Source organism: Silurus meridionalis, chromosome 2 (assembly GCF_014805685.1).
Source record: "Silurus meridionalis isolate SWU-2019-XX chromosome 2, ASM1480568v1, whole genome shotgun sequence".
Lineage (NCBI taxonomy): Eukaryota > Metazoa > Chordata > Actinopteri > Siluriformes > Siluridae > Silurus > Silurus meridionalis.
In genome coordinates this window covers 34,600,610-34,628,523 of record NC_060885.1, presented here as the reverse complement: position 1 = coordinate 34,628,523, position 27,914 = coordinate 34,600,610, and the positions used below count along the sequence as shown (strand labels likewise).

The 27,914-nt window shown below is 42.6% G+C and overlaps 1 protein-coding gene across 1 annotated transcript; it reads left to right on the top strand.

Annotated features, from left to right (window-relative positions):
- Window positions 1-876: 876 nt before the first annotated feature.
- golga4 (golgin A4) lies at window positions 877-27,668 on the top strand. Its single transcript, XM_046872076.1, is given in 26 exon segments — window positions 877-1,151; window positions 2,296-2,370; window positions 5,051-5,152; window positions 8,149-8,217; window positions 8,439-8,762; window positions 9,092-9,139; window positions 9,322-9,378; window positions 9,688-9,786; window positions 9,872-9,908; window positions 9,911-10,015; window positions 10,422-10,618; window positions 11,780-11,863; window positions 12,576-12,723; window positions 12,850-13,028; window positions 13,749-13,847; window positions 13,938-14,093; window positions 14,216-18,183; window positions 18,270-18,391; window positions 18,542-18,672; window positions 19,332-19,418; window positions 21,715-21,732; window positions 21,914-21,982; window positions 22,736-22,802; window positions 24,454-24,551; window positions 26,603-26,689; window positions 27,025-27,668. Coding segments are annotated over 26 exon segments (6,555 nt in total). The 5' UTR covers window positions 877-1,037; the 3' UTR covers window positions 27,040-27,668.
- The last annotated feature ends 246 nt before the right edge of the window (window positions 27,669-27,914 follow it).

Below are 27,914 nucleotides of genomic sequence, written 5' to 3'. Positions count from 1 at the left end.
CCTCACCACATCCATAAACCTCCTCCTTGGTCTTCCTCTTTTCCTCCTTACTGGTGTCTCCATCCTCAGCATTCTCCTACTGATAAACCCCATGTCCCTCCTCTGCACATGTCCAAACCATCTCAATCTCACCTCCCTCACCTTGTCTCCAAAATGTCCTTCATGCGCTGTTCCTCTAATAAACTTATTTCTAATCCTGTCCATCGTTGTCACGTCGTCACTTTCCCAAAAACTCTCACAGATACTCTTCTATCACAAATCACTCCTGCTATCACTCTTCTCCACCCACTCCACCCTGCCTGCACTCTTTTCTTCACTTCTCTAACACACTCTCCATTACTTTACACTGTTGACCCCAGGTACCTGAACTCCTCCACCTTCTCCACCTCTTCTCCCTGCAACCGCACCCCTCCACTGCCCTCCCTCTCATTCACACACATGTACTCTGTCTTACTCCTACTGACTTTCATTCTCCTTCTCTCCAGCGTGTATCTCCACCTCTCCAGGCTCTTCTCCACCTGCTCCCTACTCTCACCACAAATCACAGTATCATCCACAAACATCATAGTCCATGAAGACTCCTGTCTGACCTCGTCCTTCAACCTGTCCATCACCACTGCAAATAAAAAAGGGCTCAGAGCCGATCCTTGATGCAGTCCAACCTCCATCTAGAACCAGTATACATTATATATACATATATAAATTATTGGAACTATAATCAAAGTTAATGTATGTAGACGTGTTGTGGATCTGCTTATTGATAATTTGACATTTAATTTTATTTCTGATCAAAAGGAACTAAATAAATTAAATTACTTACAAAAAAGATTCGTTCATTTTGACTCAACGAGTCAATAAAATGATCCGACCTTCACGTCACTAGTATGAGCCTCGCGAGTTGCCGTAGCCGCCTGCCTTTGCTCCACGTCGGCAGCTGCGCATTGATACACAGAGCAACAACAGAGAGAGCCGAAGTGACCCGGATGCTGGTCCACACAGGGATATAAATCCCGGTTCGGAGAGATCCAGCCGCAGCCATGTTTAAGAAACTGAAACAGAGGATTAATGAGGAACAGTCACCACAGAGGAGTGTACTGTCTCCACACCAGGCCCAGGCCCAGGTCCAGACCCAGAACCAGACCCAGGCCCAGGTCAGTTTCGAGCGCTGTCACCACACACACACACACACACACACACACTTTATCTCTGCCCGGTTCCGGTCCCAGTCCGGGCTCTGGTCTTCCTGGTACCGATCAGACAGTACTGCTCCTGAGGCCCGGGCAGGTTTCTGAACTTTATCTGTAGGACATTCAGGGAGATTAGTAACTCTGTGTCCTGAAGCCTGACAGACGGAGGACATTTACAGGAACTAGTGTGTGTGTGTGTGTGTGTGTGAGATCTGCCTTTTTCTCAGGAGATCAGAGTGATTTGTTCACAGCAGCGGTTTTTTTTTTTTTTTTACTTTCGGTCCAAAACATTCTATATTTCGACCCTTGACTGCTAGTGATCAGGAACTGTTAGCCAATCAGAGCGCAGGACTGGACTTAAACAGCCAATCAAATTCCACAACTCTCAAACTTTCTGTTCCTTATAACCACACCCCTTTTTTTAATGTCAGGCTGGTGAGATCTCACCCGGGTTCCTCACACACAATGCCTTTACACACGGGTTCCTCACACACAATGCCTTTACACACGGGTTCCTCACACACAATGCCTTTACACACTGGTTCCTCACTCACAATGCCTTCACACACGGGTTCCTCACTCACAGTGCCTTCACACACGGGTTCCTCACACACAATGCCTTTACACACTGGTTCCTCACTCACAATGCCTTCACACACGGGTTCCTCACACACAATGCCTTCACACACGGGTTCCTCACACACAATGTCTTCTCACACGGGTTCCTCACACACAATGCCTTCACACACGGGTTCCTCACTCACAATGTCTTCACACACGGGTTCCTCACAGCTAAGTTACTGTATCAGAGTTTTAGGCAGGTGTGAATAAAAGCTGTAAAGTGAGAGCACTAAAGTAAAAATGTAAATCTCAGGCTGGATTCGGTTCCAGACCTTCTGATCCTCTGTAATAATCCACACATCATATCATCACGTCAGTAAACTGATGCAATCTGAAGTGAGACGTTTCATTTCAGCATTTATTTCCGTCCAGAGTCACAATGTCTTGGTAAGACCTTGTTTTGGTGAGGGGACAGACAGAGCGCTGTGTAAAACATCTCCAGCTCCTACCACAGATTCTCAGTGTGTATCTTCATGATTGTCCTCAGGTGAGTTCAGGTGAGAAGCAGGCAAAATCTTCCTCACTGCACCAGGATGTTCCTCCTCCCACGAGTAACAGAGCGGTAAGGAATGCCCTTAAACCTTACATTTAATTTAACACGTTTCTGAACCCATGTTCTCACCCCTACGCTGAAGACCATGTCGATGTTTATGCTCTCAGAACCTCGTACTGTTCACTAATGTGTGTGTTCTCTGTGCTGTTCAGATCTACAGCATGGTGTCTAGCAGGATATTCAGTCCTGTTTAAACTCCGTGTGTCCATGAAGACGTCTCTGTTTAATAAAGATAAATGGAGATTTGTGTTCTAACGCTGAAATGTTTTTGGGTTCCACAGATATTTGATATGTTTTTCTCTTGGTTATGGTTAAAAGGTGCACTTTCTTTTACTGCCAGTAAAATGTGAAGTTCAGTGAAGATAAATGAAAAACAATAAATATCATGAAATGTTTTGACCCTGTCATGTGATCAGTGAACACTAAACAGATTCAGATGAAGACCTGGGACTTAATCCTAAGTAAAGGTGGATTAACACCATCAGGTTCCAGTATTTAATCACATCTAATAGCACAATACGGAGGGATTTTTCTGAAGTTCCACGTCAGGTGAAGGCAATTGGCATAAAAATATCAACACACAGTGTGTTTGTGAACTGTGTGTACAGGGTGTAATAATAAGACAAGGTCGCGGATATTCTGCTTTCCCTCAGATTTCCATATAAATTCAGCACCATGTCAAAACATCTGTTTTCTCAGCAAGTTTACTTTTTTGATGTCTCCATTATTCCCAGTATTGATGGGCATTTAGATCCAGATACATTGGGCTTGTGCAGTATTGGTTTTGGTTCTTGCATTCAGTTTATCATTTATATACTTGGAGTAAACCACGTTTGACCAGCAACTCCAATAACCAGCAACTCCAATAACCAGCAACTCCAATAACCAGCAACCCCATTAACCAGCAACCCCAATACCTAGCAACTCCATTAACCAGCAACCCCAATAACCAGCAACTCCAATAACCAGCAACTCCAATAACCAGCAACTCCATTAACCAGCAACCCCAATAACCAGCAACCCCAATAACCAGCAACCCCATTAACCAGCAACCCCATTAACCAGCAACCCCATTAACCAGCAACCCCAATAACCAGCAACCCCATTAACCAGCAACCCCAATAACCAGCAACTTCATTAACCAGCAACCCCAATAACCAGCAACCCCAATAACCAGCAACCCCATTAACCAGCAACCCCATTAACCAGCAACCCCATTAACCAGCAACCCCAATAACCAGCAACCCCATTAACCAGCAACCCCATTAACCAGCAACCCCATTAACCAGCAACCCCATTAACCAGCAACCCCATTAACCAGCAACCTAATAACCAGCAACCCCATTAACCAGCAACCCCATTAACCAGCAACCCCATTAACCAGCAACTCCAACTTAAAGCCTATTTTTTAAATTAGAAAAATGCAATACATCACTTATCCAAAGACAGTATCAGAACATTAGATAACCACTTTTCATTTTACAATTTTCATAAAAATCTTTCTACCTTTGTTTTGTCTATCAATAAAACGTCCCTCTCAGTGGAAACAGAAGCATGTATCCTGCAGAACAGAGAACTTCAGCCAATTCCAAGGTCTCCAGCCGTGTTGTGTAGGGGCGGGGTGTTGCGTAGGGGCGGGGCGTTGTGTAGGGGTGGGGCGTTGTGTAGGGGCGGGGCACAATGATGATTTTATTAACTGTGAGCTGCCACCCAATCAGAAGTTAGAAATCATGCTTGGATTTTCTGTTATTTTTCCCCTTTGGCTAAAACTATAAAATCAAACTTTAATTGGGTCGCGAGACGCACATTTAAAATAAAAGTCTGCATTTACTTTTTTATTTAGAATAAATCATAAAAGAAACAGGATTACTATACTTTATATATATAATATATAAATACTATACAAAGGAAAATGCTCAAAAGGAAATAAAAGAAAGTATAATTTGCATGTACTCATTCACACATCTCTATTCTGCAGCATCACAAAAGTGAACAGAAGCATGAATATACACTCTCCTTCAGTATTGGAATGACAATGTGTGCAATATATCAAAGATCTTTGAGTTTTGGATCGAAATGGGACGTTATGATAGAACAGAATTTGGATTTGTGTTTAGAGCGAGTAAGAACTTGGCATTGCTGCAGGTTTACCACACGAATGTTTGGTGTGCAAAAATATAGTAGATTTAATAGATTTAAGTGAAAATAAATAAAACTCGGTATATGGCTGCATTTCTCTTCCTTTCAGAAGTTATATCACCGCTTTCACAAGGGCTTGTTTTTTCCTTCTCCATGACTGACTATGAGGTTGAGGTTGGATTTTATGGGAGTGTGAAATATGATGTAGGAATAATCCAATCGTTATACTGCACAAGCTTTATTCCCACAATTACCATCCAGGCATTGGTGAAAATAAAGCAGAAAAATCTTCTGCAGTCAAATTTGATAAAAACGAGATGTCAAACATTGTAAACAAGAACATGCAGGTTTCATTTTTCTCTCGTCTCTTCTGGTTTCTCATCTTCATGCTCTTAATCATGGTGATGTGTTTGTCAAAGCTCTGTGTCTTCCTCACCCACCTCACTGCCTGCTCCTCATTAATGCACTGTCTGATTTATGTGTGTGTGTGTGTGTGTGTGTGTGTGTGTGTGTGTGTGTGTGTGTGTGTGTGTATGGGGGGGGTGATCAGCTGCTGGCTGGGATGATAGCAGAACCTGCTTTTCTCTCTGAATATACTATCTTTGCTCTGGACCATTCAAATCGACCCAAAGCGGCCCAGGTGCCCAGTGCGGTGAGTTCATCCTCACACATCGCCTCCTCCTGCCCTCGCATCAACCCCGACTAAACCCAAGTAAACCTGCTGCTCCTCTCCTCACCCCTTTAATGCCCTGCCTTTGGAGGCTTGACCTGAAGAATGTCTCTGTACATCTACTCATCACCTGCTTGCAGCCTTCTGTCATTTTCCACCCATTTCCTTTTTTTTGCTCTGTTGCATAACTCAAAGGCATTTCACCTATAACTGATTCTAGTGGTGTGTTTTGTAATAAATGGACAGCAGCTTGTGTGTTCTTTTAACTCTGATTATCCGTTTTGAATGAGTCTTTATGATCCCTCAGGGAATGGAGGATCTGTTTAGTCCCCTAACCCCAAATTCTACTTCTTGCTTGTGTACTAATAGCAAGGGGTGGGCTGGGGTGGGCTGGGGTTGCAGCAGGGGTGGGCTGGGGGTTTTGGGGAGCAGCTGTGGGTGGGGTGGGGGTGAGGTTGTTCAGCAGAGAGTGTCTGTAGATTTTGTGCGGGTTTTGACATTGAACAAGACGTGTGTGTGTGTGTGTGTGTGTGTGTGTGTGTGTGTGTGTGTGTGTGTGTGTGTGACTCCCATTTCCTATTTCTATACATCCTGTTTGTATCATGAACATATCACTTTTACATCTTACAATTAAAACAGGACTTTGATATTGCAGATGGGAAATATTGAGGGAACTGATCTTTTTTTAGCTGTGTAATGTGATTTATACAGTTTACTTTTTAATAATAAACTGTTTATTTCCTGTCCCGGGCTGTTTGAAGGCTCTGTGGATGACCATTTTCACTATTTTACAGCTGGTCCTTACAGTCACACCGCACACTCGAGCGCTAGTTTTCTTGATTAAACTGCAGTATGGCGTCATGGTATTAGCTTCTGTGTGTCTGTGTGTGTGTGTGTGTGTGTGTGTGGAGGGAACAGATGGTCCGGTGTAAATCTTGGGTCAGACGCATTGTAAGAACAGTTTGCAGTTGAATGAAGCATCATTTTATCTGTAGTAGGTTTTGTAGTGTTCTGAGGAACCACCATGGAGTAGAATTTTAGTTTTTGTATTCCTGGAACACAAATGGAGGGATTTGTTCACTCAGAATGTAATAATGTCCCAAACAGCTGCCAGTCTTCTTCCTCTTGTTTCACTTCTTGTTGTATTTTGGTTTGGTTGTATTTTTCTATATGAAGATAAACAGGAGTTTGTGCATTTTGATTGCTGTAATGGATCTCAGGTTGTTTAACGGAGTTTCTTTAGCAATTTACATTTGCATCGTTTGGAATAAACCCTTATTCATTACAGGGTGAATTACAGCTCTCTCATGTATACAGCAGTTCAGGGTTTTGCTCAAGGGACAAACATCATGGAAGTGCTGGGAGTCGAACTCACAACCTCTTAATCCAAATCCCAGTGCTGTAGCCACTGAGCTACCACTTCTGTTTTAAGAGAAAGTTAGTGTATTGTTGAAACCAGATGTTGCAGGCATGTCCAGATGTTGTGCTGCAGTAGTGTGTTTGTTTTGTTTCTCCACACCTGAGCTCTGTAATGCACTCATTTAAAATCGCTTTTATTTGATTAAATATGTTGGAAGAATGCGTTCATTTCCTCACAGTGTTTTTTCTGCAGGTTTGAGATGATTTAAGTCTAGAATGATGAAATGTATCTCATCGTACAAATCTCACCACTGACCTACAGAATAAATCTGGCAGGAACCAGAGGAGTGTGTGCTTTATTTAACCTCAGCTCATCCTCTGCAAGTCTTCTGACTCGCTCTAACTGTAGTTTTGTGATGTGTAGACTGCAGTGCTGTGTTTCTCTCTCTCTCTCTCTGTCTCTCTTTCTGTCTCTCTCTCTCTCTCTCTCTCTCTCTCTCTCTCTCTCTCTGTCTCTCTCTCTGTCTCTCTCTCTGTCTCTCTCTCTCTCTCTGTCTCTCTCTCTGTCTCTCTGTCTCTCTCTGTCTCTCTCTCTCTCTCTCTCTGTCTCTCTCTCTCTCTCTCTCTCTCTCTGTCTCTCTCTCTCTCTCTCTCTCTCTCTCTCTCTCTCTGTCTCTCTCTCTCTGTCTCTGTCTCTCTCTCTCTCTCTCTCTCTCTGTCTCTGTCTCTCTCTCTCTCTCTCTCTCTGTCCTCTCTCTCTCTCTCTCTGTCTCTCTCTCTCTCTCTCTCTCTCTCTCTCTCTCTCTCTCTCTCTCTCTCTCTCTCTCTGTCTCTCTCTCTCTCTGTCTCTGTCTCTGTCTCTCTCTCTCTCTCTCTCTGTCTCTGTCTCTCTCTCTCTCTCTCTCTCTGTCCTCTCTCTCTCTCTCTCTCTGTCCTCTCTCTCTCTCTCTCTCTCTCTCTCTCTCTCTCTCTCTCTCTCTCTGTCTCTCTTTCTCTCTCTCTCTCTCTCTCTCTCTGTCCCTCTCTCTCTCTCTCTCTCTCTCTCTCTCTCTCTCTCTCTCTCTCTCTCTCTCTCTCTCTCTCTCTCTCTCTCTGTCTCTCTCTCTCTCTCTCTCTGTCCTCTCTCTCTCTCTCTGTCTCTGTCTCTTTCTCTCTCTCTCTCTCTCTCTGTCCTCTCTCTCTCTCTCTCTCTCTCTCTCTCTCTCTTTCTCTCTCTCTGTCTCTGTCTCTGTCTCTCTTTCTCTCTCTCTGTCTCTGTCTCTCTTTCTCTCTCTCTCTCTGTCCTCTCTCTCTCTCTCTCTCTCTCTCTCTCTGTCCTCTCTCTCTCTCTCTCTCTCTCTCTCTGTCTCTCTTTCTGTCTCTCTCTCTCTCTCTCTCTCTCTCTCTCTCTCTCTGTCCTCTCTCTCTCTCTCTCTCTCTCTCTCTCTCTCTCTCTCTCTCTCTCTCTCTCTCTCAGACTGCATGTGGGAGTAAACAGAGGCCCCTGCATTGCTCACTGCAATACTTTTGTTGCATTTGGAGTGATCAGGGTGCAGCCAGCTGGATTAATAACGTACTAATAGAACCCAGGTATTAAACCGTATCGCCACTGATCTTCTTTTCTTTTCCATCCTGTTCAGAACATCACTAAAGGAGCAGTCAGTTCTCCGAGTGGAAGTGTGAATGGAGATGGAGTCGTCTTTCCTTTGGTGAGTAACACAACAGTTTATTATCTCAGTAGAAGCGTTAGAACTGTTAAGGACAGCGGTAGTTTACAAAAATGATATTTTAGGTTAAGAAAATCTATTTTGCATCGAGGTTATAATATAAGAGCAATTATTTTATTTCTTTATGTCCTTTTAATTGTTTAAATTATGTACAAATATTCAGGTACAAGTTGCGACTCGTATTTACACTTTCTCTCCCTCAGAGAGAGGAGGCTCAGTCTCTGGCACAGAAGCTGCAGCAGAGGGTCTCCTCGGTCGAGTCGCTCTTTCGGGTTTCAGGACGCGCCGAGGGCCTTTTCCGCTCCGGCTCCAGGGACAGTCTGGTTCGTAGCTCATCACGGGAATCTCTTACTCCTCTGGGAGAGAACGAGGCGTCGGGGGCCCCTGTGTTTGATCCTCCGTCAGACATCGAGAGCGAAGCTGAAGATGGACCTGGAAACGCTGAGGCTCTGTCCAAAGAGCAGCTCATATATCGACTGCACAGGGTGGAGAAGAGTCTATCAAACTACAGAGGGAAATACTCTGAGGTACTGACTAAAAGTCATGACTACTGACATGAAAATGCCTTCACAAGGTCGAGCAGAATCCTGTGATCTAAAAAGTCTGAGGTGTTCCAGGGTTTCAGCGTTACAGAATAATAATGTTTTACAGCTCCATTAGATAACGTGTTGATCTGTTATTTAGCTGCAGGAAGACAAAGCTGGTGTTGATTTAACAGCTGTATGGATGAAAGGTGACACTGTAGACTTTTATCTGTGTTTAGGCTTAGTCTAGTCTCAGAACTTTATTTTATCGTTTTATGATGTCACATGACTCGCTCACATTTCACTTCTGTTCTGCTTCTTCTCACCACCAGCTGGTTACAGCTTACAGAACCGTGCAGAGAGAAAAAGAGAAAACACAGGTAATATTCATGAACACTATTCACTTCGAGCTGCACATTAACCTTCTCTTCAGTATGAACAGAAGACATGAACATGTTCTCACAGTAATAACAACTAAAATCTTTGGTCTTTATTAATCAGATGGTCAACACACAGAGGTGATGTTTTTTTATAAACAGTGAATGTTGTCTTTCTGTTCCAGACGATCCTCAGTCAGAGTCAAGACAAATCACTGCGGAGAATCGGGGAACTCCGAGAAGTATGACCTCACACTCATTCACTGTCACTTTCCTCCTCATCTTCTTATCTTTAATCTTTAAGCACAAGGCTGGATGTTCTTGTAGATCTTTAGTTTAATTATGTCCTGGTGGTAAAGGTCATGAAGGTTGTGAGCATGTGCTTATTATAAAGTTACACTAAATGCATAGGTGATTCATGTTCCAGTCACTGCACCATGCACTGTTCCATCTCACATCAGTGTGTGTGTGTGTGTGTGTGTGTGTGTGTGTGTGTGTGTGTGTGTGTGTGTGTGTGTGTGTGTGTGTGTGTGTGTGCGTGTGTGTGTCAGGAGCTGCAGATGGATCAGCAGGCCAAAAAGCACCTGCAGGAGGAGTTTGATGCTGCTCTAGAGGAAAAAGACCAGATGATCACAGTCCTGCAGACTCAAGTGAGTGTTTGTGTGTCTGAGAGTTCGTGTGAGGATGTGTAATGACACACACTGACGCTGAAACACACTTTTTTTTTTGAGTCAGGTTGCTCTTATGAAGAAACGTCTCCATAGTTCCCCTGAGTTTTGGTCTCACCTGAGACAGGTGATGAACAGACAGCCGAGTCTACAGAGACGACCTCTGACCCTCAACACACTAATCAGGTGGAGAGCATGGAACTAAATCAAGGTTGGTGCAACACACACACACACACACACACACACACACACACACACACTTTTTTCCAGGTGGTTATTTGTCTTTAGCCCAGACAGTGTACATATTAATATATATATATATATATATAATAGTTTTCTGTATTTCTTACAACAAGTAAACAACCTGATATTAATAGATTTATAGACTTGCACCATGTCCATCATTCAAGTTTTCCTGTAATGCCACTATAATCACACACAAGCACAGGGCTGGATGTTCTTGGAGATCTTTAGTTTAGTCAAATCCTGGTGGTGAAGGTCATGAAGGTTGTGAGCACTAAATGCACAGATGTTTCATGTTTCAGTCACTGCACCATGCACTGTTCCATCTCACAATTTGTTTGTGTGTGTGTGTGCGCGTGTGTGCGTGTGTGCAGCAGGGGGCAGTACTGAACCAAGCAGCAGTGCTGACTTGGAAGTTCTGCAGAAGCGAGTACGGAGGCAGGAGACTCTGCTGCAGCGCTGTAAGGAGCTGATTAACACCAACAGAGAGCGCAGTGTTCAGATCAGCAGTGAGAATGAAGCTCTGCAGCAGCAACTGCAAGAGAGACTGCAAGAACTGGAAAAAATGAAAGTAGGCGTTTTTTACCGGATGTTTAATAATCAAAATCAAACTGAAAAAGAAAGCAAACCAAGTAGGTAGAGAGAAGGCACTGTTACTGATCAGAGGGTTGGGGGTTCAAGTCCCAGCACTATTAATCTGCCACACCCCTGAGCTAGGCCTCTTTAAACCTTTGTGCACCAGGGGGCGCTGTATCATTGCTGACCCTGTGCTCTGAGCCGTTTCACTGTGCTGTAATGTATGTGACAGTTATAAAATTCTATTATGGCGATTATTAATCTGTAATCGTAATAAAATAGTTTCATGGTGGAAATCCCAGAAAAACAGCCAAAATATTATTGTATGGACTGAATTATAATGTACCTCATTAAAAAAGGTTAAAAGTAAAGTAAGTCGATACTGAAGGCATCTGTATTAATTTTCTGATGTTTTGTGTTTATTTATTTTTAGAATAAACATTTATTTGTAAAAGCAGCACATCACTGAACCCACTGCAACTCGCTGTTTATTCACTGAAATAAATCAGTTAATGACCGAGTCTTTTCTACATCGTACAAAACGCATCTCATGTTAAAGCAGCTGTTTCTTCTGCACCACTTATTAAAGTATATAAACACTTGGAGTGAATTCTACTGTAGTTATTGTCTGTTTCCCACAAAACACCAGAGTTCCCACGCTTCCAGAATTCAGAACTAAACAGTCCCCGTTAAAGATCTCAGGACATTAGGATTTGGGAAACGTCAGAGGGGGAGGGAGAGAGAGAGATTTAGTGTGAGTTTCATGAGGATCTTCTGTGGATATGAGATGTGTGGAAAAATAAGTGACCTTTGAGCTTTCCTCTGGTGTTAATGTAATGAGTCTTTATTGTTTTAAGTGCATTAAATCTGATCTTTCCACCATCAGAATATTTAGTCTTTTATTTGGATTCTGGGATTATTCGGGAATTTGCTGTTTTGTAGCCTGAGAAGACCCAGACCCGTGTGCCCAGACTGACTGGATCATTAACACAGCATGGATTCTGTGCTCTCTGAAGGATCCAAACCTGCTTCTGACTCTCAGCACTTTGTTTTTAAATTGCAGTAGAATAATATTTTATTGAATATTAATTAGTGCTGAAAACCTGCAGGCATTTAAAAAAGGCAGGACTTCTCATTTCTCATTTCACTTTCTCAGGAACTTCACACCAGTGAGAAGACCAAGCTGATCACACAGCTGAGGGACGCCAAGAACCTTATTGAGCAGCTGGAGCAGGACAAGGTGAGAGGAACACACGTGGGCTATTTTCAGACAGATGTGAGTTCAGTGGTGTGTGTGTGTGTGTGTGTGTGTGTGTGTGTGTGTGTGTGTGTGTGTGTGTGTGTGTGTGTGTGGGAGAAAGCACAGCTCCAACACGTCACTTGTCTTCTAGTGCATCCTGGGATTTAGAAAGGTTTTAAATACAGTAAATGAGATTATTGTTGTACTTTGATGAGGATCTCTGGGTTGTGTGTGGAATCTGCTGCTGTGGTCTGAGCCTGGTCTTTAGTCTGCAACCTGATTTCTGATCAGGATGATGAGTATCAAGTCTGGTGTTCCTTCTTGTTCTTCTTGCTGCTGTGATCAGCACAATGTTCTCCCAGATGTGCAGGAAATCGTTACACAGCGAGATCTGAGGCTCCACATGATCAGAGTTCTTCTTAACTGAATCACTGAACTTGTTCTTCTTAACTGAAAGTTCTACTTAACTGTTTTTTTTCTAACAAACACATCAACAACAATCAAGAGACATTTACATTTATAACATTATTCAGAGTGACACAATAATTTCCTTTATAAAAATAAGCAGTTGAGCTTTAAAGGTGTTGCAGTGCAGCTGGTTGGTGCTGGGATTTAAATTCATGAAGTCTAGCATCTTGCATTTACTAAATCTCATGGAAACCTGATCAGAGCATTTTTTAACAAGATGCCCCATTCTGATGGGGTTTCCCAGGGCATGGTTATCGCCGAGACCAAGCGGCAGATGCACGAGACTCTGGAGATGAAGGAGGAAGAGATTGCCCAGCTGCGCTCCAGGATCCAGCAAACTGTGGCCCAGAAAGAGGAGCTGCAGGAGCAGCGAGAGAAAGCAGAGAAAGCTGGTGAGTCATCTTAATTCTCTCTCTCTCTCTCTCTCTCTCTCTCTCTCTCTCTCTCTCTTTCGTTCTCCAGCTCTGTAAGGGTATTATAATTACCAAGAGTATTACCACATGTATCTTCTCCCATAGCTTTTGAGGAGTTGGAACGCACCTTGAGCATGGCACAGAGGGCAGAAGAAGCTCGGCGTCAGCTGCAGGAGCGCATGGAGGAGCAGGTGAGGGAGGTGGAGAAGGCTGGTGATGAGGAGAGGCGGAATCTCCAACAGGAGCTGTCCAGGGTCAAACAGGAGGTCATAAGCATCATGAAGGTAAAAAAAGAACCTCAGGCTGTGAGTTTTACTGGTTTTTATACGAAGCTGTAATGTGAAAATTTCACAGTGGCTTTAGCAGGGAGATGATTAGTTTTTAGTTTGGAGACAGAATCGATACGCTGTAACCCGAGACATTCGAGTGAAAGTAGTGTAGAGACTGAAGTTAGACATTTCTGCATCTCGACTCGCACATGGACACATTAATTCCTACTCCAGAGTCTCCTGCTACCTGAAATCTCACTTGCAGATCCCAAGTGATGAAGAAAAGATAAGATCTGCCTTTATTCGTCCCACAGTGGAGACATTTCTAATTAGTAAATGATCTGAATTCTAATACATTTCTTTATTCGTATGGAAATCAGGATTTTCACCTTCATATGTACTGAACAGAAATTCAGCGCTCTTCCTGTGGAATCAGTTCGAGATCTAATCAGACTTGAATCCCAAACTGCAGCACGATGCTTTAAAACCATGCAGATGCAGGTCAGGAGCTTCAGGTAACATTCACATGGAAAGCATGCAGGGGAAAGTGTGACCTCAGCGACCTTAAGTGCACCATGGTTTTAAGTGCGGTGCAGGTTCAGGTACGGGTACGGGTGCGGGTACGGGTATAGGTGCGGGTGCAGGTACAGGTAAGCGTACAGGTAAACCAGCATGTGGGCCTTTTTTTCTACACTGTCAAGTTTTTTGTCTCTCTTTTTTTTTCTTTTCCCCCAGAAGTCTTCAGAAGATAAGATCACAGAAATGAAGCAGCAGCATTTAGAAGATTTGGAAAACAAGGACAGGCAAATCAGTTCCCAGATTCAGGAAGCAGTGGTACATTGATTGTATAATTCATACTTACTTCAAAGCTGTTTGGTATTTAAGGTCCTACAGATAAAGTGTGATGGACTGTTTGTTGTTCAGGAAAATTGTCGTAAGGAGCTTTTGAAAGCTGCGCAGGAGAAGGAGCAGCAGGCCTCGCTGGCTCTGGAGGAAGCAGAGCTCCAGAAATCAGCTGTTCAGGCTGAAGGAGAAGCGAAAGCCAAGGAGCTGCAGCTGGAGCTGGAGAGAACTCGAACTGTGAGTTATTCTAAGCTTCATCTGAAGTGGGACTTTCTTCCCACAGAGTCAGCAGTTATTTTAATCAGGTTTTAATAAACGTCACTGGAGAAGTGAATATCTTGAGTTGCTTTCTGTTTTAGAGAATTCTTGAGCTGGAGAGTTCCTTGGCCAAGTCGTCACAGGAGGAAGCTTCCCATGAAGATGAGGTTTTAGCTGAGATCGAAGAACAGAGGAAGAAATATGGAGGTGAATTTGCTGCCCTACAAGAAAGGCATCAGCAGGAGCTGGAGAACCTCAAGGCAGAACTGACCGATGCTTTGAACCTGAAGCACTCGCGTGCTGTTGAAGAGCTCGTACAGAAACATAAATCTGAGATTGAGGTAATCATGAAAGACAAAGAATTAGAGTTTCATGAGCATGTTGAGGAAATGAACCAAAAAATGCTGGTGAAATTGGATCTCAAGCAGGCCGAGGTGGAGGCTCTGACCGCTGATCTCAGCGAGATGCAGAAGTGTAAAGAGCAGCTAGAGGAGAAGCTTGCAGCTGGTGTAGCGAACGAGGTGGCTAGCAAGGAGTTCCAGACCAGGCTGAATGACGAGCAGAAGAAATTTCAGTTGGAGATCGATGACTTAAAGCGTCAGCATGAGCAGTCGCTAGAAGGACTAGCGAAGGCGAAAGAAGAGCTAAATCAGATCAGAATGGTGTTGGAGAAGAAGGATAAAGAGCTTGAACAACATGCTGAAAGGGAAAGAACATTACAGGAAAATATTAAAGAAGCTCACCAGGATGTGGAGGCAAAGTTAAAGGAAATAGAAGATCTAAGGTGTGTAGCACAGTCTGAGAAGGAGGCACTTGCTGAGGTTGGTTCTCAAAATACTTCTCTGAAAGAGGAACTGAGGCGGTCACAGAGTCACCTGCAAGATTTGGAAAGACTTCTCACGGTAGCTCATAATGACTGCCAGCAGAAAGAAGAGTGTCTTCAAGAGAAGATTAATGACAATGAAAGATTAGAACAGAAGATGCAGGAAGTCTTGAATGATCTGGCTGGAAAAGAGAATTCCCATGCTCAGTCACACCAAGCAATGCAAGAGGAGCTAAATCAGTTAAACAAGCAGTTAGATGAAGAGAGAAGTTCTTATGAGAAAAGAACGGAGAGCCTTAAAAAGGAAATGGATAGCAAGTTGAAATCTCAGGAGACCAAAATGGAAAAACTCAAACAGAAAGCCAAAGAGATTCAGGAGAAGCTGAAGAAAAAGCTTCATGAACAAGAGGTGAATTCTAAAGCGGAGATGGCCAAGAAAGATAAAGAGCTGCAGCAGAAAGACCAGCAGATTAAAGATAAGATTCTTGAGATGGCTCAGGAAAACTCTGAGGGCCTCAGCAGCGCTTTGTCTGACCTGGAGGCAAATCACAAGGAGCAGTTAGAAAAGATTTACGAGGCTCATAGGCTTGAGCAAGAAGACCTTGTGCGTATTTGGCAGGAGAAACTGAGCCAGCAGGAGGAGGAGCTTCAGGAGAAGCATGATCTGTCTTTGCAAGCAAAAGTGCAAGAGTTGGAGAACATATCTCAACAGCTTGTGACCAGCACAGAGGAGAAGGAACATTTGATTCAAGGAGTTAAGGAAGAGCTTTTAATGAGGGAAACCACTGTTCAGAAACTCCAGACGGAGCTCAGAGAAGCTGCAGACAAACTGGAAAGTTTGTCTGAAGCAGAGAACATCCTCAAAAAGCAGGTCGAGTCTGTGGAGAAAAACTTGAAGCAGGCATTAAATGAGCGGAATCATCTCCAGGACCAGCTCGCTAAGACTGAAGAGATGAGTAAAGAAAGAGTCCAGACATTGTCCGAAGAACTAGAAGATGCATGCAAGAAGCTTAGTGTACTTGAAGCTTCTAGAAGTAAAGAGGGTGAGAACCTACAGAGGAGCCTTGAAGAGAAAACCCTTGAGCTTCAAAACAAGGAAACGGCATTTCTGAGACAAATCCGTGGAGTGAGTAAAGACCTGGAGCAGCATTGTGAAGGTGCACAATCGATGTTAAACGATTTCTCCAAAAATCTCTGTGAAAGAGTCGAGACCAGGATGAACAGGCTGCAAAACAGGGTCACGTGTAACCAGAGGAGACTGGGCCATTTAAAAAATCACATTTTAACAAAGAACAATAAAATCTGTTCTCTAGAGCAAGAACTTCAGAAAAGCATGGAGGAGCACCAGAGCCTGAAGAACTCTCTCGAACAAACGGCTCTTCAGCTGAATTCGAGTTCAGAGAATCTTGAAGCTTTAACAATCGAGAGAGAGTCTTTACAAAAAGACGCTATTAATCATTCGCAGGTACTTTCTGAGAAAGTTCTTTGTATAGAAACACTGAATGAAGAAAACAAAAACATATCAGAAAAACTTCAAGCTAATATTTTGCGTATCAGTGATTTGGAGAGCGTCGTAGATGATCTAAAGAAACATTTGTCAGTTATCAGTACAGAGAAGGAGGAAGCCATATCTCTGCTGAATCAGCAGCACAACGAGGAGAAACGGACCATGAGAAGCCAGATGGAGGAGGCTGTGGTACGAGTGGAGAAGGAGAAGGAGAAGGCTGTCGAACAAGTCGATTCACTCAGGAATAAACTGTCTGACCTTAAGAAGAACACTGTCAGATCTCTTCAGTGCAGGATAGAGGACATGGAGAAACAGATAACGGAGAAGGACGAGCATCTACAAAGACTCACTGCCAGCATTGACAATCAGACCAGCAGTAAGTCAGAGATGGACCAGGTTCTGGGCGAGAAAGAGCAGAGGGTAAGTGCCTTGACTTTAGAGTTGGAGAACTGCACTAAGAAGATAAGGGAACTCGAGGAACAGCTCAAATCTCAGACTAAACAGCAGGAGGAGCTGGAGGCCGAGTTGCAGCAGCACCATAACATTCGAGAGGGTGAAAAGACAGAGCTGCTTCTACAGCTCCAGCAAACCAAGGAACAGTGTTCTCATCAGAGCGACCTGATCTGTGAAGCTGAAGCAAAACTCCACTCTTTAGACAAAGAGTTCCATGAGGTCAAACAACAACTGGAATGCCAGCGAGGAGATTTTGAGAGCGAGAAGGTGGAAATCCTGAAGTCGAAGGAGGAGGCTTTGAAGGCAGCAGAAGAGAGTGCAGGTAAAGTGACTGAACTGAAGAAGAAGGCCGAGCAAAAAATCAGCCTGATTCGTAAACAGCTGACTTCACAGATTGAGCAGAAGGAGCAGACCATCAAAGATCTTCAGGCACAGCTGGAGGACATGCAGCAGAGGCAGCATGAGAAGGAAGAACAGGTGAAGAGTTTGGAGGAAAATGGGAGGAAAATGGAGGAGGCCATTAATAATCTAATGGAAGAGCACAGACAGTTCCTGGAGCAGGTACAACATGATGGAAGACTCGAAAATGAGAACTCTTTGGAAACATTTAAGGACACAGAGAAAAAGGAAACATCTGTGCTAAACGAAGCTGCTGCAGGAAATGAGCATGGGGAAGAAGCCGTTTCAAGGTTCAGAGAGCTGGAGGCCAAGCTTCTTCAATCTGAAGAACAGAACACTACGTACCAAGTTGAAATCAGCAAGCTTAAGGCAGAGCTGAGTGAACATGTGCCACTGGTTCTGGAGCTTCAGAAGACCTGCTCGAGTCTTCAGGTCCAGATTAAAGAGAAAGAAACTAATGTCATGCAGATAGAGAAATGCTCTTCAGAGAAACCCAACAGCGCGTTAGAAACAGAGCCTTTACAATATGCAGGAGAGCAGGACACTGAGTTACGAGCCGCCTGGGAGCGTGAAAAGGAGCTCTTGGTGAAAGATTATGAGGAGAAGCTCCAAGACCTCAGTAAGAGACTGGAGGAAAAAGAGGAGCAGTTTAAAGAGAACATGCGGATAGGACCAGGACAGACGGATGGAGAATGTTTTACTGATGGGTCTAAAAGCAAAGAGAACAATCTACTGCAAAAACTGGAGGAAACCGAAAACGAGAAGCAGAAGATTCAAAAGGATTTCACACGGTTACAGAAAGACCTTCGATCACTGAGGAAGGAACATGAGAAGGATTTGGAATATCTGAAGAAAGAAATGGCAGATGAGAACGAGATGAAGCTGAAGTAAGACACCAACATTAAAAACATTTTACATTTCAGCTTCTGAATAGTTCAATAATTAGCTGGTGTGTGTTTTGTGTGTTTTATAGACTGGAAATGGACGATTTGGAAATGAAACACAACTCAACACTTAAACAGATGATGAGAGAGTTCAACACCCAGATCGCTCTGAAAGATCAGGAGCTTGCAGCATCAGTGAAGGACGCAGTTGGTAAGAGAACAGCAGATATTTTAAGAGCTGGAACTTCAGAGCTGTAATCAAAGTTGTGTATTTTGTGTTGTATGTTTTCACCTTCTCTTTGAGATTTGAGAATATGATTGAGTGAAGTGTAATTGTGTCTTCTCTCTCACCTCCATACAGAAAGAGCTCAAAGAGTAGAAGCAGAACTAATGGGGATCCATCGAGAGGAAGCTCATCAACTTCAAAAGACAATTTCTCAGAAAGAAGATGAGCTGAAAAGAACAGTCCAACGTTATGAGCAAATTCTACAGGTGCAATAAAACTTCAGTTTCTCTCAGTGATTGATTCAGAGATTCTTTAGATGTTCTGCTCCAGTGACACCAGATCGCTTTTTTCCCCTCTATTTTGTGCACTGCTGTGTTCGGGGGAAAAACCCTTCGGGATCATGTTCGTGGTTTAAGCTCATCCATCAGTACATATTTCTAAATATGAGTTATGCTTCATGTATAAATCTTCTCCAAACTTCTACATTCTCTTTAGAACATGATTAAACCAACTAAAGCTCCATCTGAAATCAGAATCAGTGTCGCTCTCATTCAGACTCAACACAGGTCTCGTTTAGTGAAAGTGTGTTCTTCAGTAGCAGACATTAGAAAGGTCACATGGTTTCATGGGCTGGACTTAACAAAAATACCAGTCAGTAAATGGAAGTGAACGAGAAGTTGTTCTTAAATAACAGCGATTCGTTCACAAATGGAACCTTCGTGTTGGTGCATCAGTAAAACGAGCGTCGCTCGAGTTGTGCTCTTCAGAACGAACGTGCCTTTTAGTAAGTACCAGAATCATGAGGAAACAATTACCCCAGACCCCCTCCCCCCTCCTGCGGTTCCCCACCGAGAGTTTATATGATTTATACCTAAAGGGGTTTTTCTCCCCGTGTGATATCCTCAAACTGCACTCGTCTTCTCAGAGTCGTGAAGAAGAAATGGGCACTCGCGTGTGGGAGGTGCAGAAGGAGCTGGAGGAGCTGCAGCAAAGGAGTCTCAGTGGTCCTCAGGTATGTGTTAGATATTCCTACAACCACTAGCAGATGGTGCTGTTTACCTCCTCATAAAATGTCGTATTTGGTTCCCTCATCCCTCTGAAACAGTGGCTGCTTGCCAAAGAAACCTTTTTCTATCACAGTTCGGACTTTCCAGAGATGATGAGGCCCTAAATCTCTGTTCTCAATTAGCCCCTAGGAGAGAGGCTCAGGGGTAGATTTATACTGAGCCTCATTCTCCTGTGAGCACATTTGGATTCAGGGTTTAGTGACAGGCGCTGTAACAGTATCGTAACAGTGGTGTAACAGTATAGTAACAGTGGGGGTAACAGTGGTGTAACAGTATAGTAACAGTGGGGGTAACAGTGGTGTAACAGTGGGGGTAACAGTATAGTAACAGTGGTGTAACAGTATAGTAACAGCGGTGTAACAGTGGTGTAACAGTATAGTAACAGTGGTGTAACAGTATAGTAACAGTGGTGTAACAGTATAGTAACAGCGGTGTAACAGTATAGTAACAGCGGTGTAACAGTATAGTAACAGCGGTGTAACAGTGGTGTAACAGTGGTGTAACAATGGTGTAATAGTATAGTGACAGTATAGTTACAGTGGTGTAACAGTGTTGTAACAGTATAGTAACAGTGCTGTAACAATGGTGTAATGGTATAGTGACAGTATAGTGACAGTATAGTAACAGTGTTGTAACAGTATAGTAACAGTGCTGTAACAATGGTGTAATGGTATAGTGACAGTATAGTAACAGTATAGTAACAGTGGTGTAACAGTATAGTAACAGTGTTGTAACAGTATAGTAACAGTGGTGTAATGGTATAGTGACAGTATAGTAACAGTGTTGTAACAGTATAGTAACAGTGGTGTAATGGTATAGTGACAGTATAGTAACAGTATAGTAACAGTGTTGTAACAGTATAGTAACAGTGGTGTAATGGTATAGTGACAGTATAGTAACAGTATAGTAACAGTGGTGTAACAGTATAGTAACAGTGGTGTAACAATGGTGTAATGGTATAGTAACAGTATAGTAACAGTGGTGTAACAATGGTGTAATGGTATAGTGACAGTATAGTAACAGTATAGTAACAGTGGTGTAACAGTATAGTAACAGTGGTGTAACAATGGTGTAATGGTATAGTAACAGTATAGTAACAGTATAGTAACAGTGTTGTAACAGTATAGTAACAGCGGTGTAACAGTATAGTAACAGCGGTGTAACAGTATAGTAACAGCGTGTAACAGTATAGTAACAGTGGTGTAACAATGGTGTAATAGTATAGTGACAGTATAGTTACAGTGGTGTAACAGTGTTGTAACAGTATAGTAACAGTGCTGTAACAGTATAGTAACAGTGCTGTAACAATGGTGTAATGGTATAGTGACAGTATAGTGACAGTATAGTAACAGTGTTGTAACAGTGCTGTAACAGTATAGTAACAGTGTTGTAACAATGGTGTAATGGTATAGTGACAGTATAGTAACAGTGTTGTAACAGTATAGTAACAGTGGTGTAATGGTATAGTGACAGTATAGTAACAGTGTTGTAACAGTATAGTAACAGTGGTGTAATGGTATAGTGACAGTATAGTAACAGTGTTGTAACAGTATAGTAACAGTGGTGTAATGGTATAGTGACAGTATAGTAACAGTATAGTAACAGTGTTGTAACAGTATAGTAACAGTGGTGTAATGGTATAGTGACAGTATAGTAACAGTATAGTAACAGTGGTGTAACAGTATAGTAACAGTGGTGTAACAATGGTGTAATGGTATAGTAACAGTATAGTAACAGTGGTGTAACAATGGTGTAATGGTATAGTGACAGTATAGTAACAGTATAGTAACAGTGGTGTAACAGTATAGTAACAGTGGTGTAACAATGGTGTAATGGTATAGTAACAGTGTTGTAACAGTATAGTAACAGTGTTGTAACAGTATAGTAACAGTGGTGTAACAGTATAGTAACAGTGGTGTAACAATGGTGGAATGGTATAGTGACAGTATATAACAGTATAGTAACAGTATAGTAACAGTGGTATGTGCTTGTGTTTTTCTTCCTCACAGAATGAACCTGCTGATGTTATGTCTTTTAGGTATTTGTGTTTAAGATTATTTTAGGAGATTGTACTTAGTTCTGATCTTTTTCTTTTATATAGTCCAACATCGCCTTATCATAGATAGTATAGATTTTATACAGTGCTCTGCTCCGATATTGTAATAATATTTTTTTCCGTGGTTTGATTATATTGTTGTGTACAGGATCTCACTTCTGCTTGTTTCCCTCTTTGTCTTTCAGGGTGTTGAAGAACTTCAGGTTCGTTTTTTCTTTTTTCTCCCAATTTAAATGTCAGCTGGTATAAAATGTGCATTCAGTCTAAAACACAGCACTCAGGGGACCTCAATTACAAGTCAACTTACCAGATATGTACCTTGGAGACTGATTGAGACAGATCCATCATTTCCTCCTTCACTCTTGACTCTTTCACCCTGTTTAGGTTCAGATTGCTGAGAAGACCACCATGCTGAGTGAAGCCAGGCTGAAAGAGCAGGGGTACCAGGATCGGGTAAGTCTGGCTCAGGAATGAGAACACAGCCAGTAAAGTTCAGGGCATATTTTCCACCTCATGTTCTCAGGCTCCATCTCCCCTTTGGCTAAACAAAACTGGAAGTCTCCAGGAGCTCAAATTCGTTACTCAGCACATCTGTTTACTTTTATTTAAAATCTCCATAATTACACTATGATTCCTCTCTCACCACACAGGAAGTGCTTAAACTCACACTTCTGTTTAACTCCTCCGACTGAGTGTTTATCTTTAACTCAGGTCAGTGTGTGTGTGTTACGGTGTGAAGTGAAGAACCACAACACAAATCAGTGTGTGTGTATCACCACAATGTATTGTAACGATGATCAGCACTGACCGACACGGACATGTTTAAGCAGAAGAGAAAGAAAGTTAATTTTCTGTACAGATTTTATTTCTGTCTCGTCAGAGCTGGAATCCTGCTGCTGCAGATCACAAACGCAGATAAAGTAGTGCCATGAGATTCATTTATAGATTATTAGAGAGAAAAGAGAGTTTGTGAAATTCATCTTGTGCTTTGAGTAATTTATTAAAAACACCATATTAATGTAATATTTGGTCAGTAATTAGATTTTAGTCTTTTGACCAGTGTTTTGTGTTTAGATTTTTTTACGTCTCTCAGCTTTAATATGTTCATTACTGAGGAATTCATTAGATAGTCTTCAGTTTGCTGTTTTTATTTCTACTCAGTGCTTCGATGCTCAGTTTAACAGACATTTCTGAATTTTTTTTTAGATCCACATTCTGGAGGACACGGTACGGAAAGCTTATAAAAACTCGGTGGTGACTCACCTGGGGAAAGGTGAATAATCTGCAACACCTTTATCATTCAGATCATCTCTTAGACGAGTGTGTAAATAAAATACAGTCCGAAGCGCTGACTGGTCGACTTCAGATTCCAGCTGCTCTGTTCGCAGTTCGTGACTGAGAGCTGCTTTATGAAGCCAGAACTATAAACACAATGATCTTCTTCCATCCAAAGCAGCTGCACTGTTCAATTCTGTCCTCATTCAGACTCTTCTACAACCTGAACACTGACTGATACTCTCAGAATATTCAGAAGATTTTCTGATTTAGCACAAATAATAACGTATTCCAGTTTATTCACGAGGTAAAGAATTTATTCAATCGGGGAAAAATGATTACTAGCTTTTTAACGGTTCATGAAAAAACATGGATTTTTAAGGTGCTGGTTGTTTATATGGAGTGAAATGAGAAGCTGTGGTGTTTATCAGGTTAAAGGAGTTCAGGTCATCAGGTTTCCTCCCTGCTGTGTCTGTAGCACGGCTTCGCTCAGGGTCACTTTAGCAGATCTGCTTATTTATGACTCTCTTTTTATCTACACTCCATGATCAAAGGATTGTTTGGGTTTGGCTTGGCACCTTTGCTCCTCATCAGTTTGTCCCTTTTGGTGCCTCCAGGAGCCTGATTGTCATCAGTCATCATTCTAATGTGTATTCCAGAGAGCGAGTGGCTTCATCTGCCTTCTATAAATTGCTCTTGCATTGCCATGAGACCAGTAGGCACAGTCGAGCAGTGTGTGAAGTGAGATGATCCAGGGTGGTTCCTGCATGGTTCCTTGTTATATGAAACTGAATGTTTTATATATTTACTCTGGAGTGGAAAGTCAGGAAGAAGCCGATGTGACGTTCGAGTGAAAAAACTGACCAGATATTTCTGTGTTTTAGATTTTTACTTGTATATCAGAAATACCCTCACCACACACACACACACACACACACACACACACACACACACACACACACACACACACACACAGTTTAACTGTAGTTTCATTTATGTCATTTAAATATGCTGAGAGTTTATTTTTAGCCAGATTGTCTCGAGCTCTTCAACTCTCCCTTTTCCGGAACGTTCACACTCACCACCCAAATAAATAGAACTCAGTTTGTATGTTAGTCACAATGTCACGTTTGTACTTTTTCAGAACTCTAACCGTAAACAGCGTGTCTAACGTGCCTGGGGTCCGGAACACACCCAGTCCTGCTGATTTACTGACTGATTATTAGCATGCTGAAGGCGTGTGTGTGTTTGAGGAGCATCTGAGCAACGCTAAAGCAGTTAGGAATATCCTGTCCATTATTTCCTGTCTATAAATGGCAGTGCATGGGCTAAATGCCCCGGCACCGGGGCAGATAATAAGGAGTAAATGAGAGGTTTAAACAAAGCCGTGCATTGATCGCTCTTTTCCACCTGTTACTATAGAAACCGCTGTCCTTTTGCCATTAACTTGCACTAATGCACTGATGTTACAGTAATACTGGCCGAGCAGAATCCAGTCTAAACCCCAGTCATCTGCCTGCTTCACCATTACACAAAGAGAGAGAGAGAGAGAGAGAGAGATTACACTGTCTGACCATCAGGATCTGTTTTTTAGATAATCCCATGCTGAGGTGTAGAACATCATCTGAACTAATGATTTTATCTCCCAGATCTCTCACACTACAGCACTGATCCCTTCCCCGAGCCCACAGAGTTCGAGTACCTGCGTAAGGTCATGTTTGAGTACATGATGGGACGAGAAACGAAGGTGTGTATCTTTTTTCCAGCATAATTCTGACTTTTATTTCCTGTAGGAATGTTTCCTGAATCCTGAATATGTGTAATATTTTATATATTATATTATATAATATAATATTACCATGTACGTCTCTGTGTTTATTCTTGTATGTAACAGAAGTGCACTAGAAGCTTGCGTGCGTTCGTGTGTGTGTTGTGTATGTGTGCGTGCGTGTGTGTTGTGGTGTGTGTGCGTGTGTGTGTCTGTGTGTGGGGTGTGTGTGTTGTGGTGTGTGTGCGTGTGTGTGTCTGTGTGTGGGGTGTGTGTGTTGTGGTGTGTGTGCGTGTGTGTGTCTGTGTGCAGGGTGTGTGTGTGTGTGTTCTCAGTAGCAGGTTTTCCTCGACATGCTTTAGTCTGAGCTAATTGATGGCTAGTTGACAGGGTTTTAAAGTCGGCGTGGACGCTTCAGGTTAATAATACCTACAGCCTTATGACATCACAGCAGCTCCTCCTGTGAGGACGGATGTCTGGAGGCAGGACACGGCAGGAGAAGCCACGTCATACATTGAGAACATACCAATTTAAAAGAATAGCCAAAGCTTAGCAGCAGCCCTGGTTCCAATTAGTGTCGTATTTATAACCCTATGCACACACACATGCGCACCCACACACGCATACACAAACACGTGCGCACGCACACACACACACACACACACACACACACACACTCTCTCTCTCTCTGGCAGATGTGTCTGGAGCTGATTGCACAGCAGGTGACTGATAATTAGCATTTCTGCTGTGCATGGATTTAATTGTTCACAGAGAGAGTGATGAGACTGAACATGGGGCAGAGGGAAGCAGTAGAAACCTCACACTTAACGGAATAACTGCAGTGTTAGAAATGTAAAATTGTAAAACTGAAGTTTACACTTGAGTTTGGATTAAGGTGATCCCATTCACGTCTTCACACACACACACACACACACACACACACACACACACACACAAATCCTTCTCCCAAGTTTAAGGAAATGACTGGAAAAGTTGCATCATATTTTAAGTGTATATTTGAGTTAATAAGGGCAGAGCTTCATCCCTCCAGGTGTAGTGAAATATTATGGTCTGGATTCTCTCAGCTACAGATTTTTAAGAAAACTATGAGTGTAAACAGTGAGATCGTAGAGAAGTGATTTCATTTCAGCCATGTGTTTTGTTCTTTATATCCAATATTGTTGTCACTCATTACCCAGCATGCATCATTCCGAGTGTCTTGGACAGTTATCGTGGAATCTTCTTCCACCATTCAGTAGTGAACTAGTGCTCGAGAGTGAGATGACAGTTTTTAGATTCCTGGGTATCCTCTAGAAATGGTGAAGAGTGAAGAGAACATACCATGTGTGTGTTTTTTCCTGCATATTGTGTGATTGTGCACAGCAGCACAGACCTCAGACTACAGACCTCAGACTACAGACCTCAGACCTCAGACTACAGACCTCAGACTACAGACCTCAGACTACAGACCTCAGTCTACAGGCTACAGACCTCAGACTACAGACTTAAGACTACAGACTATAGACTACAGACCTCACACTACAGATCTCAGACTACAGACTACAGACCTCAGACTACAGGCTATAGACTACAGGCTACAGACCTCAGACTATAGACTACAGACCTCAGACTACAGACTATAGACTACAGACCTCAGACTACAGACTATAGACTACAGGCTACAGACCTCAGACTACAGACCTCAGACCTCAGACTACAGACCTCAGACTACAGACCTCAGACTACAGGCTACAGACCTCAGACTACAGACCTCAGACTACAGGCTATAGACTATAGACTACACACCTCAGACTTCAGACCTCAGACCTCACACTACAGATCTCAGACCTCAGGCTACAGACCTCAGACTACAGAATCAGAGTTTTATGATCAGGAGACCAGTGGAGATGTTTACAGTGAAAGATCTGGTTGTTTTAAGCAGAGTATCTATGATTTATTATCAGACTTCCTATCCAGACTTATCAGAGAACTTATAAAGCATTTGATATAAACTGCTTGTTTGTTTAAAGACCATGGCCAAAGTCATCACATCCATGCTGAAGTTTCCAGCAGACCAGGCCCAGAAGGTCCTGGAGCGTGAGGATTCTCGAGGGACGGTACGCCTCTCTTCTCATTAAAACATTCTCTGACAGACACAAGTCTCTTTCACCACATCACACTCTGTATTATACTACTTTACACAAAACCTCTACAGCTCCACTTTAAATACATCCACAAGCAGAAAGGTTCTTCTGATGTTCTTCTCTTAGAGTCTCAGGCTCTAAATGATCATCATGGAGTGAGAGAACAGAACATTTATCCCTTTTTTCTTTTTATAGCAGTTTAATGTTTAATATTCAGCCATTGGATTTAAATTAAATCTTTTTATTTATATCTGCATATGTACAGAGTGGATAATTGTTTTTTTTGTGTGTGTGTGTGTGTTTTACAGCCTTGGCTCCGGTAAAGTTGACTAAAGTGGATGATGTGAGGTACAGAGAAAACCATCTGCTGCTGCTGAATGTGGATCAGAGGGACAGAGTTCTGCTATTAATCTATCTAATGAACACTTACGTTTATATAAGAAAGGAAGAATATACAGGGGTGTGTGTGTGTGTGTGTGTGTGTGTGTGTGTGTTGGGAAGATTTAGACTGTACGGTGCCAGATTCTCAAAACTGACACTAGTTTTTAAAATAAATTCCAGCTTTTTGATTTTGTTTTATTTCTTTTTAGAGCGGGGGGGGGTTGTTTCCTTGTTTTTGTTTAAAATCAGATTTGTGCAATACGTTTGATTTTTGTTTCGCTTTTCCCTTTGCGGTTTGTACATTTGTGTTTTTCCCCCTGATTGTATGGGAAGATGGAACGGTTTCTTCTGCACATGTAAATCTGCATCACTTTAAGCTCGTCAGGACTTTGTTTACTGCGGCTTCTCTATTTTCTATTTTATTCTACTGTATTTTTGGGGTTTTGAAGTTAAAATGTATAAATTGTAAATCACTGGAAGAGGAATATATAAAGCTGTGCTGCAGGGCTCAATACGACTGTTGTATTATTAGCTTTCTTTTAAAACGGCTAATAAAACATTCTTTACACTTCGTTTGTTCACCTGAGACTTTTACATGCATCCTCACACACCTCCGAGACTCCGGGAACAGTGTGTGTGTGTGTGCGTGTGTGTGTGTGTCTCTGTGCGTGTGTGTGTGTGTGCGTGTGTGCGTGCGTGCGTGTGCGTGTGTGCGTGCGTGTGTCTCTGTGCGCGTGTGTGCGTGCGTGTGTGTGTGTGTGTGTGTGTGTGTGTGCGTGCGTGTGTGTGTCTCTGTGTGTGTGTGTGTGTGTTTTAA